The 21,705-nt window shown below is 38.6% G+C and overlaps 1 protein-coding gene across 1 annotated transcript in view; it reads left to right on the top strand.

Moving 5' to 3' along the window:
- Window positions 1–21,705, top strand: part of TUBGCP3 (tubulin gamma complex component 3) — a 118,750-nt gene that overhangs the window by 66,803 nt on the left and 30,242 nt on the right. The window contains exons 12-16 of the mRNA XM_090258319.1: window positions 9,609–9,719; window positions 10,052–10,160; window positions 14,181–14,370; window positions 15,906–16,041; window positions 16,912–16,980. Coding sequence (XP_090114445.1) covers window positions 9,609–9,719; window positions 10,052–10,160; window positions 14,181–14,370; window positions 15,906–16,041; window positions 16,912–16,980 — 615 coding nt within the window. The remainder of the gene's footprint in view (window positions 1–9,608; window positions 9,720–10,051; window positions 10,161–14,180; window positions 14,371–15,905; window positions 16,042–16,911; window positions 16,981–21,705) is intronic.

Genomic DNA, 21,705 nt, shown 5'->3' with positions numbered 1-21,705 from the left:
AGATTAAACTTTCTGGTTCATTTGCTCAGTCTTCTGTCTCATTCATTGCTGGTTTAGAGAGTTCCATGTTATCCACCACTTACTCACTATACCCTAAATAGAGCTCATTGGTTCTGAATGTGCACATCCCTTAGACTGCACTTGGGAACCTTGTAGAGAGTTTTAACATGGACAGTGATGAGGATTTCCAAATCTCCGTGGTGTTTGTTATGTGCAGCAACACTTGAGCTTGTATGCCTACCCTCTGATTCCCTGCAGTACCATCCAGACTTGAGTGGGACATGCGCAGATTTGTCCTGAAGGTTGAGGGTCACAAAAGGGAGAGGAGTCCAGGGTGCCTCCTTATTTCACACCAGCAATCATTGGGTAGAATATTTTCTTGGAGTTTTTCTGTGAGGAAAAAAAAATTTTAATAAGTTAATTAAGAATAGAAAACAGTGCATACTGGATAGCGTAAAGAACTTTTATCTAGTGTTTCCAAATAGTAATATAGTTATAGGTATGTGTGTTTTAAGATTTTATTTATTTTTAGAGAGAGGGGAAAGAAGGGAGAGAGGGAGAGAAACCATGTGCCAGAGAAACAGTAATCAGTTGCCTCTCTCACGCCTCCAACTGGGGATCTGGCCTGCAACTCAGGCATGTGCCCTGACTAGGAAACAAACTGGCAACCTTTCGGTCTACAGGCCAACACTAAACCCACTGAGCCACATCAGCCAGGGCTAAGTGTGTGTTTTTATTAACATTCAATGAGAAGGATTAGTGGCTATTTTAAGGTATGTGCAACAACTTAATTAGGATGTGAAAATGTTTTCTATTGGTGAGAGTCACAGGAACTCTGGTTTGTGATTCAAAGGAAAAGCTAAATTTCAGATAGAGGATAGTGCAAATAAAGGTGTGATTACCTTTCTTCCAAGTTCACAGACTTCTCTACATTTTCTGCCTCTGGACCGCAGGTCAAGAAACCCCACAGAACAAAACAAGAAAAGTCATGGACTGGTCCTGACACTGTGGAATGGAGCTAGTTTTCTGTAGATTTTTTTTTTTTCAGATTTAATGTGTTTTATTGATTAAAATATTACATTTGTGCCAATTTCCCTTCCCTCTGCTCCCCTCCACCCGGTGGCCCCCCTCCCTCCAGTTGTCCCCCCCTTTTAGATTATGTCCATTAGTTGTGCATACAGTTCCTCCCAACCTCTCTCCGTCTATTCCATTCCCTCCTACCATGATCCCCAATTCCTATATCATCTCCCTCCCTTTCCCCATTCCCCCTCCCTGTTGACCTCCCCCCAATATGCTTCCCGTACCCACAGTTCCTTTTCCACTCTCGTTGCCTATTTAGTTTGCCTTTGTTTCATCTCCTTAGCTTCTGTTTTTTAAACCAGTCCCTTTAACATCTCATATAACAGTGGTTTGGATCTAATGAGCTCTTTCAGTTTTATTTTGTCCTGGAAACACTTTCTCTGTCCTTCTATTCTGAATGACAATTTCGCTGGATAGAGTATTCGTGGTTGTAGGTTTTGGATTTTCATTACTTTGAATATTTCTTGCCAGTCCCTTCTTGCCTGTAGGGTTTCCCTTGAGAAGTCTGCTGATAGTCTAATTGGGACCCCTTTGTACATAATTCTTTTCTTCTCTCTTGCTGCTTTTAAGATTCTCTCTTTATCTTTAATTTTTGACATTTTGATTATAATGTGTCTTGGAGTGGTTCTCCCTGGGTCCAGTCTCTTGGGAACTCTCCTTGCTTCCTGGACCTGCAAGTCTATTCCCTTCCCCAAGTCTGGGAAGTTCTCCTTTATTATATTTTCACTCAATTTTTCAAGTTCTAGTTCATCTTCCTTATTCTCTGGCAAACCAATGATTCTTATGTTGGGCCTTTTATAGCTGTCCCAGAGGTTTCTGATCCTCTCATTGTTGCTTCCCATTTCCTCTCGCTGCATTGGTTGACTGCTTGTTCCTTCTCCATATTCCAGTTTGTTGAAATGAACTCTGGATTTTTTTTCCTCACCATCTGTCTCGTATGCGGTTTTGTTCCTTTCGTTATGAAAGTTTTTCGCTTCTTTCTTATCTTTTTCCTGCTCTTTTGTGAATTCTGTAAGCCACCTGATAACAATGGCCCAGAACTGAGCCTCTGACAGGTTTCTTATCTGTTCATCTGCCAGGTTCTCTATCTGCTGCCTGGTGAGCTGTGTCACCGGGATTTCTATAGTTGTCTGCCACATTTTGACAGATGCGTTTTGTTTTCTTGGGCCGGCTGTCGGGGGCAGTGCCTGTGTACTCGTAATGACCCAGCGACCGGCGCCGTTTGGTGTCACAAGTCAGCGACCGGCGCCTGTCTGCGACCTATTTCGCAGCCCTGTGGTGCTTTCTTTCTTTGGGGGCGGGGGTCCAAAATGGATTCACACAGTTATTCAGCTAGGAGACCGGGATCCGTCCTCCCGCCCCCCTGGGCCTCACTGTTCAAGGCGATGCGGTGGCCGCGGTGGCCGCTCTCCCCAGCGCTGGGGTCGCGCACTGCCAGGGGCTTGACTGCCGCCGGGATTTTTCATCGCCCCGCCGCTCCGCAAACAGCTTTGCCCTCTTTAACTCTTACCTGCCCAAATGGCACCGCTGGTTTATAACTTCATATGTTGGGCTTCCGTGTAGTTTTATTTTATGGAATTTCTAGTTATCCTTTGTTTTGAAGTAGTTGTATTCCTCTCTAGTTGTAGAGGGAGACTTAGCGTGTCCGTCTAAGCCTCCATCTTGGCCGGAAGTCCTAGTTTTCTGTAGATTTAACACAAGTATGAAGGTGAACATCCACCTCTAGTTTTCCTGGTGGAATGCCAGTCACATGTGGGGCTACCCTTGTCTGTTTTTGTTGGAATTCTTGGACCCTCTTTCTCTTTGACCCAGCTGTGCTCCTCCTCAGGAATTTTCCTGCATTAGGCTCTATCATGGCTGTTCAGAGTTCACTTTCGGTGTAAGTAGCTATGTTGCTGTTCTTCTAGGAAACTTTTTCAAATGCCCAAGGTTAACATGTTTCCCAGAAAGGCTTTCTCTCCCTCTCTTGCTGCTGAGTGTTACTCAGTGTCCTGCCTTAGCTGCTCCTGGGTTTGACTGATTTGCAACCCAAGGATGAGTTTTTACTCATTTTATCTGAACTAAAAACTTGCAGGTTGCCTCTGAGCTTTGCTATTTTTGTTGTGGGATGGTTAAAATCTGCCTCTGGGTCCACCGGTTGGCATTTTACTTTTAGCTATGAAAAAGATATGATCCCCTAACCTAATGGACTGGTGTCGAACTTTTACTTTGCTTGTATTATAATGAAATACAAAGGCAGGTAAAAAGAGAAGGCTATAAGAATTTACAGGTATCCTGAATGATTAGTGTAGAAAATACTTTCAACATTCAGGGAGAGGTTTTTAATTATTTTTGGCTTTTAAAATGTAGCCCTGTAGAAGAAAAAAACGTTTTCTTTTGTTTTGCTTTTTGGTTAGGCTTTTTATTAGCTCATATGGGTTCTTTCCCTGATAATCTGAGTGAGGTAAACAAATATGCCAGTATGTTCAAGGTAAGAACAAGATAGTCAAGGTTAATTTATTTTACTTTATTTTTTGCCTTTTGGATAAATTTGGCAGTGCTGTAAAGGGTAGGGGCCCCAATTAGGAGCAGGAAAATGAGAGAAAAGTTAAAAGTAAACTCTCTTGCTTCCAAAATTTGAAAATTTTCAAACTTGCTTCAGATGTTTACTTAAATGCTTTAATAATCTCCATCCTTGAATTGGTAGGCAAGTGAACTATAGATAATGCAGGAGTTGATTTTGGGAATACCTGTTTCTGGATTCATTCAGTTCTCATTATTATTTGTTACTTATATACATTTACTGGTAATTATTTAAAATTAAAGTTTTCACATATAAATATATTCTTGTTTTGGTACTTTTATGCCCCACCAACACAATAGTGTAATTCATCAGTTTACCTTGTCAATTCCCTTTTCACCCATTCCTTTTGTTCAGAGCCGTTGTAGGTCCTGTAGGTGTGGATCTCTTGGTATTTGTCTGCTGGATTGACAGGTTGAAGTTGGTCTATATTAACGGATCCGATTCTTAGAAAAGTTGCTTGCCAAGAAAATTACCCTCTTCATTTCTGTTTTTAGTAGGGAGGCCTTGGCATTTTTCCAACAGTTAATGAGAAATCGTGGTACAATTATGTTTTATTTTTTCCCCCAGTCCTTTCTATGTTTGACATAATGCTGAAAATTAAAGAACATTGAATGGGAAATGCATCAGTAAAATAAAAGCATATTGCAATTACATTCTGACCTTGATTTTTCCACTGTAACTATATATTTTTCACAGGATTAATTAAATTCTAAGATGTACCTATTCCTCTCAGTGCTACTAGATGTTTGCTAGTAGAGTAATTGCATGCTACTTTGCCCTCAGATGAAGTTATGCTTTCATAACTTCTAAAGGAGACAATTGTCTGAGGTTTTTATCTTTTAAATTAAAAGTTATTATTGTTCATACTGATAAAAATCCTCCTGCACTCCAACTTTCAGGATAAATTAATGTGTTGTCTGTAGAAACCAGCTCTTCTAAGTGAATAACAGATAAATACAATTTATATGCAATTAACCTAATCTGTTGAATGGCAAGCTACACAGCAGTCATAGCATGGTGATTGAGTAACCTTTTAGATTATACTCCTGGTGGGCTTATAACGTTTTTATTTCTATTAGGGATAATTAAAGTATATGTTAAAGTGATGGTAGTCTCAGTATAGGAATACCATTTACCCTCAAAGCAGTCATTAATTATGTGTTTAAAATTAGAAAAGGAATATAAAATAGAAACTAAAAGTAAAGACCAATAATTACTTCAGTAATTTAAATTAGTACCCAATGATAAGAAATTTGAATTGAAAATAAATGTAACAATCTCATTTTGGTCATAAAAATGTTGGCATTTATTTATTTATTTAAAAGATTTTATGTATTTATTTTTAGAGAGAGGGGAAGGGAGGGAGATAGAGAGGGAGAGAAACATTGATCAGTTGTCTCTCTCACACTCCCAACTGGGAACCTGGCCCTCTACCCAGGCACGTACCCTGCCTGGAAATTGAACTGACTACCTTGTGGGATGATGCCCAACCCACTGAGACATACCAGTCAGAGTATTTATTTAAATACCTACTTATAAATGAGACCGTACATAATTGATACATTCTGGCCCTAACTTACAAGGATCAAATATGAGAACTTGACATCATCAAAACTTCTGTTTCCTTAAATATTTACCCTTGATATTAGATTTGTATGAACAGAAGAAACATCTTTTTTAGTTGGTTGCCCTGGGAAAATGATGTCACTAAAAATATTCTTATTGGTACCATGTGCTTACTCATTTAATTCTTTTGAATAATATTTTTTTCTGATTTTAAAATATTTGTGCAATTAAACTTTTTGAGACTATAAAGAGAATAGAAGATTAAAGTTAATCTGTAATCTCATCATAAACAGATAGCCTGTTAATATTTTTATGTCCCTTTTTTCTACTGTATTCTTGTATATTTCTGTGTGTGTGTCATACCATGATTAGTATTTTGTAAACTTTTTTTACATGAAGTAAATAATGAAACTAATGTTATGCCATTAAACATTATATCAAGTCTTCTTAAAATGTGATCTCTGAAACTCCTTAGTAGTACATAAAATTATATATTTTGTGGATATATGCATCTTTCTTAGGAATAAGATCTGGACTTTTCATCAGATTCTCAGAAGGGTTTGTGATAGTTAAGAACAAACCTTATTTTTAAATGACTACATGATAATGTTTTATAATACAGTATATATTTCCTTGCTTTTAGATATTTAGGTTGTATAATATGCTCTGATGAAAAATATCGTCGGCAGCCGTCCGTCTCGAGAGACGATGGTGTAGCTTCTTAAGAGTCTATCTGCACCGCCGAGAATGGCTGTGCAGTCTGACTCGGGAGTGACGCGGTATCTGTCTCCTCCCGTGTTGAATCGACATCTTGCGATGACGCTGGAGTGTCCTCTCCAGTGAAGCTGAAGCTACAGAGCCTGGGCAGGGTGATATGGAGGGTCTGCTGTTGCCCATGCAGCAGACCCCCCCTCTCTTCGCAGCTGAAGGATCCAAGGGAAAGACGGAGTCAATACAGCTTGGCTTCAGGTGCGCCGCAGGAGTTGCCGGTGTTGACTACAACGTCAAACCGCCTTAGGGACTCTGGCTCCGGATTTTCTGTCGGGGTTTACTCCCTTAGCCTTTCCCCTGAAGAGGTATGCCGCAAGGCAGCAGAGGTTTTTTGGAATCAGAGTTTTCCTTCTCTGGATGAAAAATATATTAACCCTGTAATTCAAGGATAATATTTTATTCAGAATTTCATCTATGTTCACAAATGAAACTGGCGTGTAGTTTCTATTTTGGGTAATTTATCAGGTTTTGGTAGTGTTATCCTGATTCATAAAATAAACCGTAGTATTTTGTATATTTTTCTGTGATTTAGAGTACTTTAAATAACATAAGAATAACTTACAAAAAAAGTAGGCCCTTAATTTGTTTTCTTTATACCTCAGTTTTAAAACGCCTGGGTTTTATAAGCTTTAGTGATAACATCTAAACATATTGTTCTTTTTAGAGTCCCTCTCCCTTTTCTCTTTTCTTGGGTTAATTTTCGTTATTTAAATTTTATTAGAAAGCCATTAATTTTGTATTGCTCGATAAATACTAAAAATATTTTTGAAATTCTTTAAATCCATTTTGTATCTGTGCCTTTCTAGTCAGGGCTGTGTGTTGCTCACCTATTTGTGATTTGGAATTTATGTGCGTATCACCAAGAAGGCATTTTAGGTATGTTATGCTTTAAATGGATTTTACATTTTGCTTAGGGCACAAGCCACCATGCATAACACAGGGCTAAGCCTCAGATCATCCAGCTTCCAACTGAAAATACTGTCAGGTACTGAGGTTGCAGTACAAATGCCATTCCTCCTTAAAAGAAACTAGGGCTCCTTGGAGAATTTACTGATTTTAGGTCTGGGGGAGAAGTAAACAAGATGATCCTAGAGCACTTTTCAAACCAGAAGCAAAGGAGACAACTCAGGTAAAGTCTGAAGGATGCAGGGGCCAGCTTGAAGGTGTTCCCATCATCCCAGAATGGGAATCATGGAACACCAGTAAGGATAATAACTAATGAATTGAAACACCAGATATACTTAAATTCATCTTCATGATAATCAAACAAAAAGCTAATTGGTCACCATTGGAGGATAGTAAAGACACCATGTATCTTCTCTTGATCTCTTGATATAGTCAAATTTCCCCCCTTTTAATCTATTGATATAGTTATAATGATAGTTTCTGACGAGGCATCCCTAATTAGAGGAAAGGATGGTATATTAAATAAAAGGGGCTGACCTGGTCATTATCTGCCCTGGCTGGTGTGGCTCAGTTGGTTGGGCATTGTTCTGCAAACTGAAAGGTCGCCAGTTTGATTCCGGGTTACGAGTTCAGTCCACGGTTGGAGTGCGTGAAGGCAACTGATCGATATTTCTCTCACATCAGTGTTTCCCTCTCTCTTTCCCTTCCTTCCACGTGCCTTTTTTTCTCATAATTGTACCAGCAGTTAGTTTAAAAAATAAAATAATAAGAGAAAATTCTGTCTAGAAGGAAACACAGACCCTGTATATCATACTATATCCAAGATAAATTCTAAAGGGAAGAAAGATCTAAATAAAAATAACAGAATCAGAATGCTAAAAGAAAATAAGGGAGAATATTCTATAAGCTAGGAATGGGAAGATCTTAGAATGATAGGAAATTCAGAAGCCATTAAGGAAGACATTTACCTATAAAACACAAAACTGGAACAAAACATAAACATAGAACATACCACAAACAATGGCAAACTCTTGGAAAAATTAAATTTGTAATACTTAATGATTCAAAAATGGTCGCTGTCCCTAATATACCAAAGAATCTGTTGGTAAGAAAAAGACAGTCAATAGGTCAAGGGTAAGAAAGGCAATTCATAGGAGAAGAAAAGCAAATGACAATCAGCATTGTGAAAACACGCCCAGTTTCCTTTGTTGTCAGTAAAATTGCAGTATAAGCAATCATGATTTTACCTAACTGATTGGCAAAACCTAAATTGAGCAAGGATGCAGAATTTTGAGTATTCTGGTAGGAATATCAATCGATACAGCTATTTGGAAAGGAAATACAGCATTATCTAGACATTAAATATTACTTTAGTATCCTGGCTGGTTTGGCTCAGTGGATTGAGCGTCGGCCTGCGAGCTAAGTGTCGCTGGTTCGATCTTCCAGTCAGGGCACATCAGAGAAGGAAAACTCTGACTCCAAAAAACCTCCGCTGCCTTGCGGCATACCTCTTCAGGGGAAAGGCTAAGGGAGTAAACCCCGACAGAAAATCTGGAGCCGGAGTCCCTAAGGTGGTTTGACGTTGTAGTCAACACCGGCAACTCCTGCGGCGCACCTGAAGCCAAGCTGTATTGACTCCGTCTTTCCCTTGGACCCTTCAGCTGCGAAGAGAGGGGGGGTCTGCTGCATGGGCAACAGCAGACCCTGCATATCACCCTGCCCAGGCTCTGTAGCTTCAGCTTCACTGGAGAGGACACTCCAGCGTCATCGCAAGATGTCGATTCAACACGGGAGGAGACAGATACCGTGTCACTCCCGAGTCGGACTGCACAACCATTCTCGGCGGTGCAGATAGACTCTTAAGAAGCTACACCATCGTCTCTCGAGACAGACGGCTGCCGACTACTAAATATTACTTTAACTCAGTTCTGCCACTAGAAATTGAATTTATAGAAATAAAAGCCCAAGGCTGTTTGGATATGACTGAAAAATGAGAATGGCCTTATTGGAATACCAAACAAATGGGAAACAATAGCAATTTAGTTTTCTCCTTACCATTCCATGTTCTTTCTGATGTCCATGATCAGGCTGATTGGTGGAGAATGCAAAGGTGAGAAGCACGGTGGACAAGGGAGAAGCTTCTGAGCTTGAGTGGTTCTGGGGAGAGCTAACAAGAGAAGGTCACTTGTATTGAGTAGACTGGCACTGGCCGTTCCCCTACATCATGGTCTGCCTGAAACTGACAGTCTGAGCAGAGTACATTAGCTTAAGCACCTCTGGGTTCCAGACTTGGGGACTCTGCAAGTAAACCTGCAGAGGTCTCGGTAGATGGAAGTAACAGAAAAACTATAAAGTTGGTATGAATTGAATATTCAGTCAGGTTTCGAAGTCAGTATGTTTTTACTAAGGACTGAAGCACATTCGGTGGCCCTCACAGCTAGATCTTCAGTGTTACATAACAGAGGCCATAATTGATATTCATAATGAAGATCATAAGTTCAAGAAAGAGCTTAACCTGTTCTCATTGTCTTTGGTTTTAAAGGTCTGGGAAATATGTGATTATGTACAAATGCTTTGTAAAACAAGTTCCAGTATATAAATGATAAGTTTCCCTATATCTGGAGAAATTTGCTTTCTAGAATAACATTCTTTGATGTTTCTGTTAGATGATATTTTATTGTACATGTCACTTTTTAATGTTTCAATGCCTTTTTGCCTTCAGTTTTTTGTAGCATCAGACCCAACCGTTAAAACAGATCGACTGTGGCATGACAAGTATACTTTAAGGAAATCGATGATTCCTTCATTTATCACGATGGATCAATCTAGGAAGGTAGGGTTAGAAGAGATTTTGGGGCTCTTGATGTTTTAATGTTGTGTCTACCTGGATTATGTGAGAAAATATTCAGTTAAACAATATTTTGTTGCCATTTTAGAATTAGCATTCTTGAGGTGAAGTATATATTACTTGAATACATCGACATATTAATATGTGTGTATTAATAACATCTCAGTTTCTAGAATTCACTCCATACCATCTCACCTATTCTTGTTATATAGTTTTTAATCAATAGTTAATTTGTTTCTTATGAATATTATTGTAGTTGGACAGTTGATCATTTTAATTTTATATAAAGGTGACTCTAGGATATTTTCCTTTTTTAGGTCCTTTTGATAGGAAAATCAATAAATTTCCTACACCAGGTTTGTCATGACCAGACGCCCACTACAAAGATGATAGCTGTGACTAAGTCTGCAGAATCACCTCAAGACGGTATGATGGTGATGGTGGTGGTGATGGACGGTGATGGTAGTGATGGTGGTGGTGGTGATGGTGGTAGTAATGGATGGTGATAGTAGTGATGGTGGCAATGATGGTGGTGGTGGATGGTGATGGTAGTGATGGCATTGGTGGTGGTGATGATGGTGTGATGGATGGTGATGGTAGTGATGCCAGTGATGATGGTGGTGGTGATGGATAGTGATGGTAGTGATGGTGGTGGTGGTGACGATGATGGTGGTAAGGATGATATATATTACTTGAAGTATTTTTCGTTCAACAGGACTGACACATTTTCTATATTATTGAAATATACCTTAATACACAGTATGTTTGTATTAAATGTCTATTATTGTGAAAATTTTGAATTCCCCTTTTTATAGAGTTAAACAGTAAATATTGGATAGGCGTAGCTCTTTTATTTGCATTACTTTTTAAATATACTAACAATATGCCAAAATAAGAATATGAAGGAAAAAGTGTTGCTAACTATACTTTGGAACTCAGAAGCTTGTCTAGAAATCAGCAAGGATTTACAAGTGTTTATTGTATTGCAAATGCTGCATATATGTCTGCCTGCATTAAGTGATTTATGGTTGTTCCTCATTCACTGCTGTTTTCTATTTTTTTCCATTTGCTGCCTGCCCTAGCCTCAACAATTACATGATATTTTGTGTGTGGCTGACTTAACATGTATAAGTTTTCAGTCTTGTCTATGTTTGCTGTTTAGAGTGTCATCTTGGTTCATTCACGTTTATTTTGCTTATGACATTGCGGTAACTATAGGGGAGATAATACGAAGTCACCATAGCTGTGTCTTTCATTAGTTTGTAATCTAGGTATGGTGATAAGATGTGCAATAGAATAAAGTACTAAATAAATAATAAAAGGTAGAAAGTGATAAATGAATTGAGATGTACATATAAAGTTCTTTAAGTGTATAATACAGTATTGTTAGCAATAGGTACCATACAGATTACTATATAGATATCCTATATAGATCACCAGAATTTACTTGCATAACCAAAACTTGGTACTCTTTGACCTCTACCTCCCCATTTCCTCATTCCCCCAGCTCTTGTAACCACCAGTCTACTGTCTGCTTCTGGGAGTTTAACTGTTTTAGATTTCACATATAAATGATACCATACAGTATTTTTCTTTCTGTGTCTGGCTTGTTTCACTAGCATAATGTCCTCTAGGTCCAACTACGCTGTCACAAATGGCAGAATGGCCCTTTTTTAAGGCTAATAGTTATTGTATGTATATACCACATTTTCTTTACCATTCATCTATTGATGGACATTTAGATTGTTTCCATATATTGGCTATTGTAAATAAGGTTACAGTAAACAAGGGAGTGTAGGTATCTCTTGGAGATCCTGATTTCAATTTTTTTAGATAAATATCCAAAAATGCAAATGCTAGATCATATGGTAGTTCTGTGTTTAGCTGTTTGAGGAACCTCCATACTATTTTCCATAGTGACTGGATCAATTTACATTTCTACCAATAGTACACAAGGATTCACTTTTCTCCACGTCTTCATCAACATTTGTAATTTCTCATCTTTTTGGTAATAGCCCTTCTCACAGTTGTGGAAGTATCTCATTGTGGTTTGATTTGCATTTTCCTGATAATTAGTCATGTTGAACATCATCAGTTCATGTATCTATTAGCTTAATGTGATTTTCAGTATCTGAGAGGACTCACTAGAGGTCATTTCTAGAATGTATTGGAAATGCTGTACTGAAAATCCATACAAGGTCAGGGCCAACTGTAGAGATTTAGGAAACACCCATAATCACCTTGGTGGTTTAGGAGAGGGTTCCATGGCCCAGCGATAACTTCAGCTGTAAGACACCTCTCTTTCACCCCTCCAGCCTGCTTCCCCGAGGCCATTCATTATTTTTTTATTATTATTTTTTAAATCCTCATCTGAGGATATGTTTTTACTGATTTGCTAGAGAGAGAGGGAGGGAGGGATACATGAGTGTGAGAAAGATTGATCAGTTGCCTCTCGTACATAGCCCTACTGGGAATTGAATGCAACCTTTTGGTGTAAGGGACCACATTCCAACCAATGGAGCCACCTGGCCAGGGCTCCAAGGGCATTTAACACAAACAAATTTGTATATATACATTTCAGGGATCCATAGATACTAGGTTAGTTCCTAGAACAGGGAGAGATGCATTTCTAGTACATATTTTTGAGAAATACGTATGTTTAAGAGGTAGGAAAAGCAAGAAGAGCCAGGTGAAGAGTTCTGTTGATAGATTTTGACTTTCCCTTAGTGGCTAGAGAGATGACTACCTTGAGAGGCCAAATAGTGTGTGTTCGTACTTGCTGTGGAGACCCACAGGCAGGGAATGTGCTGTTGTGGGCAAACAACATTGTAAAGCAACTAATAAGTACCTGGCATGCAGTATCCCCCATAGAGATGGCTGCTGCTATTGAATTACTGCCACTACTGTTTCTCAGTTATAGCAAGTATTGCTATGCTTGTCCTCTCCACTGCTGCAGTGTGCAGAACAGGAACATGGTGTTTTGGGGTTTTTTGCTATTAAGCTTATTGTACAGTTTGGAAGATAAAATATGTAAATCCTGAAGGACTGCTAATAATAAAAAAGCAATGGAAGAAGTCAAATTTATATTATATGTGAAAAATTTTGAAAATTTAAAAGTGCGACTAAAGAATGAGTAAACTTTTACAAACGGGAGCATAAGAGATGCTTAAATCATTAAGGAATATGAGTGTACAAAAGAGCTCTGGATGGTGTGTCTTCTGATAGGCCACTTTGGGCTGAAATTGGTTAATTTAAAATTTTTCTTTAGAATGAAAATCCATAATGACTCAAATAATGATATAGTAAAAACATTTCTGGGAAAAGGTATTTACATTTTTAAAACTACAGAAATTAATAGCAATATGTACCCTCATCCCCTCCACCCCCTGCTTAAAATAGGCACAACTCACTGAGCAGTGTCCTCATGTTATTGCATCATCAGACTTCCCCTTCTACAGAATACAGAGCACCTTTTACTCATTTATGAACACCCTGATTTTCCCATATTAATGTGTAATTGGAATAGTGGCAATGCTTAAAATAGGTTTTTCTTAATGGGCCTATTCTGAAGAACAAACAAAAAACAATCCTGAAGTCTTCTGATATTTTCATATTGGTAACTGAGGTAGTGAGGAAGACTTAAACTGGACTCTAAAGACCTTGTCTCTTCTTGCTTAACCTTGAACACATATTCTACCTTTTTTGACTTTTAGATTGTTTCTTGACATTGCTAGCACAAGTGTTACAGTTTTTAAATAAAATCAGATATTTAGCTATAAATGGTTTTGTGATGTAAATTAGTTTTTAAAAGCTCTATTAAGCTTTACATGTTTTAAGTTTTATGTTACTTATGCTTTTTTGTTGGTGACAGTCTGCTCTTATTACATGTCCCCTGGAAAATCTTCAAATCTTTCCCTAGAGTTTACTCTCTGATGCTCTGATATTGCTGCATGACAATAGTACCTAACCTTCACACCGGGTTTCACAATTCACAAAGCTCATTACATGTACATTTTGGTTAATTCTTGAAGCTAGTTTTGAAAATATCTTGTAGGCATGTGCAGGTAATTCAACACTGACCCGCTCTATTCTTTGTACTTTTCACCAAAGTGTTTTAGCAAGATTTTGAGTTACTTAAATTGTAGAAGGTAATTTGAACTTTAAATCTATGAATTGATGGGTAGTGCACTTAGGGGATCCTCCCATAGGTCACAATGCGGGTGTCTTGCTGTAAACCTAGTCAGACATCAGCATTTTCAGTTTTGTGGGCTTGGGAGTAGTCCGTTGTGCCTTCCTGACCATGCACATAACCTGTTTGGGCTGTCACTAATGCCATTTGCAGGCATTGGCAATGACTTTTGTACAATATGTGTACACCCTCAGTTTTTCCTTGGTTACAATGCAAATTATGTATATTTGTGTACTTTTTTCTTTTGTTCTTTACAGCCGCAGATTTATTCACAGATTTGGAAAATGCCTTTCAGGGGAAAATTGATGCAGCTTATTTTGAGACCAGCAAATATCTATTGGATGTTCTCAATAAAAAGTATAGCTTGCTGGACCACATGCAGGCCATGAGGCGGTACTTGCTTCTCGGTCAAGGAGACTTCATAAGGCACTTAATGGATTTGCTCAAGTATGAAAACTATTTTGATTTTTACAAATATATTTAAACCTGATAAAGAATCTTACAGTTTTTGTTTAAAGAATAAATGGCGTTAGAGGAAAACTTGTTGAATTCTTACACAACATATTGGTAAGATAAAATCAGAAAAGAAAATCGTCACATTGTCATGTTAAAGTCTCTTTATTTTTACTTGTTCTGTGCTTTGCCCTCGGGAGAAGCTGTGCACTTTACGAACATTGTAGTACTAGCAGTCTAGTGCATGAGGAGCACATAGCACAATCACAGTTGGCTTAGTTTTACTTTGAAAGTAGCCATAAAAACAAAATGTATTTTAAAACTGAACTTTTTAGTTTACATTGCTTCCGATTTTAAAAATAATTAAAAAACAAACAAACAAAAAATGATTACTACTCTTTTTGTTTTGTTCCATGACATTAATTAGATATGTATCTTTCCCCTTCATCCATAGAGATGAAGACAGCTGTGCACCAAAGCCGGCCATGCTCTGAGTTCTAGAGTAGACAGTTAGACCCTCTGGATACAACCTAGGACTCCCAGGCAGCACTGGTCAGAGTGAGCATGCTGAGTGTGGACCACAGCATGGGACTAGTGATTTTCACTCAGGCATATAAGAATGGAAGTTATTTTTTTGGTGTTCTCTTTAGGACACTTTAAAACAGTATGTTATCTTTCAATCATATCTGTGCTGATTAAGCAATTGTTTTGGGCCTTTGGTCCTCAGATTTCAGTATGCATCAGAATCCCTTAGAGAGCTTGTTGAAATGGATCACTGGACCCACACATAGAGCCTAGTTCTGCAGACTGGTGTAGAGCCCAAGAATATCTCATATTTGGTATTAAGTGAAAAATTTATTTTTTCTCAAAGGCATGTTTTAAGTGTCCAGTTTTAAGGGGGAATGTCACCAATGTCTCACTTGCCTCAGACTTATCTGAGTGAAGCTTATGTCCCTTTTCACCTGTGTGTGCCTGATGTTTTACTGCCATCGAGGTCTGCAGTTGACAGTGTTTATATGCACACCTGGGGATGATTGACTGTGTTCTTAACTCTGTCAGTTCTTGGTCACAGAAATGTTAGCTTCATATTTAGAAACCCAGATATTAGTACCCCTTCAGAGACATTTACTGATAATGCAGTAGTTCTTAGCCTTAAGAATCATGACATCCACTTTTCTGATTCTTTTGATTTAATAAAGACCTCTGCTCCCATTGGATCTATGTAGGAAATTACTATAGACCTCTCCTAAGTTGAAAAACTTTAACTTTATTTGGCATATGTAAGTATTTTCAGTTTAAGATGAATCAGATTAATTTTTTTTGAGATTTAAGAAGATGCCTTACTTCCCTAAATACTTGGTGAAATATTGTTTATAGTTCATTATGTGAATGTTTTGTTACTATGTCATATTGGTTGCATTTGTCTTTAGTTTTTATAATTTGAGCTCTTTTTATAATTATAAGTTTCTACACAGCTCATAAAGAATTCAAGTAACATTTTCTTATTATTTAAAAAAAAATCTGTTAAGACCAGAACTTGCCCGTCCAGCTACGACTTTGTATCAACACAACTTGACTGGCATTCTTGAAACTGCTGTGCGAGCCACCAATGCCCAGTTTGACAGTCCTGAGATCCTCAGAAGACTGGATGTGAGGCTGCTGGAGGTACTGCAGCTCTGGGTTCTGTGCAATCTACACAAAGCAGCGAGCTCTTGCTGAGACTGGCATACTCCCCCTAATGTTTTCCATGTTGTTTAAGGCACATCTAGTCTAGTGGGTAAGGCTTATTACTGAAAGATTGGACAACCTGAGTTTGAATCCCCACTCTGTCACCTGTTATGGTGTCATCTTAGATAAGTCACTGCACTTCTATACCACAGCAGGTCGCAGTTCTCACCGTATGAAGGGGGCCCCTCACAGGGCTGCCGGGCCAAGAATTTGCAGCACTTGTTACAGTGCTTGGCAGGACATATGGTGCCTACTAAATAATAGGTCCTGTTAATGGTAATGTTGATAGGAGGCACAGAGATGATATATAATAATTATAGTATTTATCAAAAATAGCTGTGTTTAGTGTCAGTTTGACAGAAGATGATGTTGCTTAGGGAAATGAGCGTCATAAACCTCAGACACCATTTGCTTAGTTATGATGAAGGACCATTAACAGAACCTGTTCGTTATTTTTTTTTTAGTGTTGACTTTTAAGGATTTGGAACACATTAAGCAGTGGGTTTTTGTCATAAAGAAATGGTGATGAATATTCACATTTTACAATATTCATTTAAAAATATTTCATTCCAAAATATTGGTAGAGCACCTACTGTGTGCCTGTCATTGTCTCAGTGCTGAGGACCCAGGAGGTGACAAAAAGGTGCAGTTCTGTGCTCTCATGGAGCTAACACTCAAAACTACCGAGCAGGTTTTAAAAACTGGGCTTTATTTTATTGCCTTTTCTTTGAGGATTTGACATGTTCTTCAGCATTAAGCGTAACACTGGTGGTGGAAAGTCCTGCAGTTGTTTGTTTTTGCTCTTAGGTGTCTCCGGGTGACACTGGGTGGGATGTCTTCAGCCTGGATTACCATGTTGATGGACCCATTGCAACTGTAAGATCATTCTGGGTATTTATATAATGGTCACAGCTATTTAGACTGTTAAACATTTTGTTGTTTCAGTATTAGCTTTCTTCTATAAGAACTTCTAATTAAAGTGAGCACTTGACATCTACGATATACCCAGTGAATGAATACTTAAGCCAAAACTGTGTCTTTTAAATAATCATTAATGAGTGCTGAAATGCTGTATTATTGATATTTTAAAAATTCTATCATTTGTTTTGTCACAAGTTTAGCGAGTATTTAATAAATGGATTCTTAATTTTGTTCATTATTCCTAGACTGTAGCAACTAATATAGGATAATTTGAAAGGACCCATCAAGTGCATTTTAGGGGAGTTATGTTTTTACTACATAGATAAAATTTGATATTTAGTATTCATTTCAACTGATGAGAAATGGGTTGTACTGTTGTTCATAGTGCTTTTACCATGCTTAAAGGAAAGTACTCTTTCTTGTAACAGTTACCAGATCATGAAAGACTGACCAGCCGAGTTGTCTTTTTTGCACCTGCAATTAAAATGCCCCTTTTTAAGTGCTCATTTTTTCTTTATTCAGACTTGCATAAATTCTTCTTGTTCGAGATACTTCTTTGAACGTATTTAAGTCATTTCTATATCTGAAATATTGAGAAAGGACATTCTTTTTGTAATTATTAGGAAAGCTATTCTGTTAAGAAGTAATATAATTTGGGTCTAACATTTCTCCTTAGCAGTTCTTGCAGAGTTTTGACTCCATGGCTGTTCCTACCTCTCAAGGTATAAGTCACATCTTCTAGAATACTTTCCTCAAAGCCGTAAACTCCTTCTGTTCACCTTCAGGTTAACAGATTTGCTGTTGACAAATGCCTCTGTCATGTCTACTGTGAAATAGTAGCTACTGGGGTAGTTCTTTTTACAGTTGAGCTATCAATGTTTAAACGTTGCCAGATCAAATCTACCATATTTTACATGTGTTCATAACTGCTCTCAATTTTAATTTTTGGTCAAATTCAAATTTGTTTTTTAACCTTATTTTTGTTTTTGCCTAAAATTTATTTCTTAAGAAAAAAGATACACAATTGTAACTTATTTAAATAGCAACCTCATACAATAATTTTTATAGTTTAGCAAGACAAACATTTTAAAGAGTGCTATCTTTACCTAGTAAATGCAAATTTGGACATTTTGAAAATTTTTTTAATATGCTTTATTGTTTATGCAATTACAGTTGTCCCAATATCTTTTCCCTTTGTTCCCCTCCACCCAGTGACCACCCTCCCTCAAGTTGTTCCCCTCCTTAGTCCATGCCCATTGGTTGTGCATATAGTTCTTCTCAACATGTTCCTATCTACTCCATTCCCTCCTACTATGCTTAATTCCTGTACCATCTCTCTCCCTTTCCCCTCTTCCCCCTTCCCACTGACCTCTCCCCAAAAAATTCCCCATACCTATAATTCTTTTCCCACTCTCGTTGCCTACTTAGTCTGCCTTTGTTTCAATTCCCTAGCTTCTGTTGTTGGTTGTTGTGATACAGTTTTCATTTTAATGTTCGTAGTTTTGATCCTCCTTCTCCTAAACCAGTCCCTTTAACATTTCATAGAACAGTGGTTTGGATCTGATGAACTCCTTCAGTTTTACTTTGTCCTGGAAGCACTTTCTCTGCCCTTCTATTCTGAATGACAGCTTCACTGGGTAGAGTAATCATGGTTGTAGGTTTTTGCTTTTCATTACTTTGAATATTTCTTGCCAATCCCTTCTTGCCTGCAGAGTATCTTTTGAAAAATCAGCTGATAGTCTTATTGGGACCCCTTTGTACATAATTCTTTTCTTCTCTCTTGCTGCTTTTAATATTCTCTCTTTATCCTTAGTTTTTGACATTTTGATTATAATGTGTCTTGGTGTGGTTCTCCCTGGGTCCAGTTTTTCTGGAACTCTCTGTGCTTCCTGGACCTGTAAGTCTCTTTCCTTCCCCAAGGTATGGAAGTTCTGCTTCATTATTTTTTCACATAATTTTTCAATTTCTAGCTCTTCTTCTTCGCCTTCTGGCAGCCCTGTGATTCGGATGTTGACCCGCTTATAGCTGTCCGATAGGTTTCTGAGCTTCTCCTCATTTTCCTCACTTCTCATTTCCTCTTTCTGCAGTGGTTGACTGTTTGTTCCTTCCCTATGTTCCGATTTGTTGATTTGATCCCTGGTTTTCTTGCCCTCACCACTAGTTTCATATGTGTTTTTGTTCATTTCAGCAGAACTAGCCTTCATATTTTCCCTGTTGTTTAAGATCTGCTGTTAGGTCTGTAAGCATTTTTATAAGCAAAGCTCCATACTGAGCCTCAGAAAGATTTCCTATCTGCTGCCTCATTAGATTAGATATTTGCTGTCTGGTCAGCTGTGTCACAGGGATCTCTATCATGATCTGTGCCATCCTGACAGTTTTGTGTTTACCTTTGTTTCCTGGGCAGGGCTGTCACACCTCCTACGCTATAGGGGACAGAGCCCTGTGCACTCATCACAACCGGGTGACCCTTCTCACCACACTGTGGTGTTTCCTGCGGGGGTGGAGGTCCAAGATGGATTCCTGCCGTTCAGTCTCTGCTGAGAGACCAGGAGCCTCCTCCTCCGTCCCCACCTGCTCTGGGCCTCACAATCCAAGGCAATGGAGGTCTGCCTTCCCCGGCTTTGGAATCGCAAGTTGACCGGTCTGGTCTGCAGCTGGGGGTGCTCCCCAGGTGCTTCTCACCTCCCCCTAAATACGGGTGTTTGTGCTTACAGCTGTCCTGCCTCCGTCGCTGCTGCCGCCGTGGATAGCACAGCTTGAACTCTCCTCCCCGGTTTCGCCCCTCCTACCTGTCCAGATGAGCACCACTTCTTTATAACTTCATACATTGGACCTCCATGTATTTTCTGGAACTTCTGGTTATTTCTGGTTTTGTGGTAGTTGTATTCCTTCTTAGTTGTGGAGGGAGGTGGAATGTGTCAGCCTAGGCCTCCATCTTGGCCGGAAGTCTCCTGTGTTTGTTCGCTTCCGTGTCCCAGGGAGAAGTGTCGCTCCTACTATGTTGTAAGGGACGGAGCCTTAGGTATTTGTCAGTAACAGGCGACCTGTTTCACCACGCTGTGGCGCTCTATGCAGGGGAGGGGTCTGAGAAGGAACAATGCCTCTTGCCCAGCACTCGCCTGTTTTCCAGGCATTTCTCCCACTTCCACACTGGACTGGCGCCCCTCTAGCTGCTTCCCTGGCCGTCGTTCTCAGCGTGGGTGGGTCTGCGGACGTTCTAGGTCCATGCGTCCCTTTTCAACAAGTGTACTCTGCTGAGACCAGCAGTTTCTGCCTCCATCCCAGCCGCCACTGGTTTGCACAGTGAAAAGCGATGAGGCTTGATTTCCCCCGGTGCTGGCCTGTGAGCTGCTCGGTCTGGTGAGGAGCTGGGAACGCTCCCCAGGTGTCCCTCCTAACTTTAAAACGTGTGACTGCACTTTCTGCTGGCCTGCTGTTGCTGCCGCTGCTGCTGCCACCACCACACTGCATCCTCTCCGCCCCTTCTACCTGTCTGGATGAGTATTTCTTCTTTATATCTTTGTTTTCTGGACTTCCATGTAGTTTGCTTTTCTGGAACTTCTGGTTGTTTCTAGTTTTGAGGTAGTTGTATTCCTTCTTAGTTGTGGAGAGAGAAGCAGCATGTCTGTCTATGCCTCCATCTTGGCCAGAAGTCTCACATTTTGAAAATTTATCTTCATAGTTTAAGAATTCAAACTTTTTTTATCAGAGTAAACAATTAGCTAAGTTATTAAAATATTTAAAAGATAAATACCTTGACCAAAACTATAAATCAGTAGTTAAACAGGTTTTTGCAACTGCGCATAAATCTCAAACTCCATATTTTAAATGAACTTACTTTTTTAGAGAGATAGCTAAGGATTGGGCAGAGCAAGGACAGGAATAAAATGTTATTTTTTTCACATTTGACTTTATTCTGAACAGTTTTAAATAATTTTAATGTACAGAACAGGATATTTTAACCAAGTATTAAATTAGAAATTTTTATTACCTGATTTGTTGATATCGTATACATTACATTTTTTTCATAGTGTAAAAGATACCATAGTAAAATCAATTGTATATATTACTTCACAAAATGGAAGTGCCTTGAGTGATTGATAAACTGAAAATAGTCTATTAATACAATATTATTTCATAATATTGCAGCTCTTATAAGGAGTATCAAAGTTAATGCATTATATACTTTGCGTATAAATGATCATGCAGTATCATATTTTAAACATTATAAATTTTTGAAAGCTCTAGTAAAAAGAGTCAAAGAAGGTTATATTTATACATTTATTTAAAAGAACAAATTTATGGCCAATAGGTGCCAACTCTAGTGGGTTGATGGGACAACTTGGGTGGGGTGCTGAATTGGGAAGGAGTAAAGGATCTCATAATTGATCAGCAAGATTTTCCAGAGACGTCATATAATGGCGAATGACCTCTTGCATGTCTGTCTGGTCTTTGCCGTTCCAGTCTTAGAGTTAGCTTATGTTGGTATATATTCAGCTAAATGGCTTTACCTATAGCCATATTATTGCACAGTTGGAGGTGTTCAGGCTAATATTAGACATTGAAATAGTTTTTAACCATCAGAGATTAAATATTATGCAATTTTATATAGAAGTTACAAAAAAGATAAAAACAGGACTATTACATTTAAAAATATACTTTTAGAGTCAAATTTCGGGA

The sequence above is a fragment of the Furipterus horrens genome, unplaced genomic scaffold (assembly GCF_987537825.1).
Source record: "Furipterus horrens unplaced genomic scaffold, mFurHor1.1.pri manual_scaffold_12, whole genome shotgun sequence".
Taxonomy (NCBI): domain Eukaryota; kingdom Metazoa; phylum Chordata; class Mammalia; order Chiroptera; family Furipteridae; genus Furipterus; species Furipterus horrens.
The sequence above is the reverse complement of the archived record's forward strand: the minus strand, read 5'-3'. Positions and strand labels throughout refer to the sequence as shown.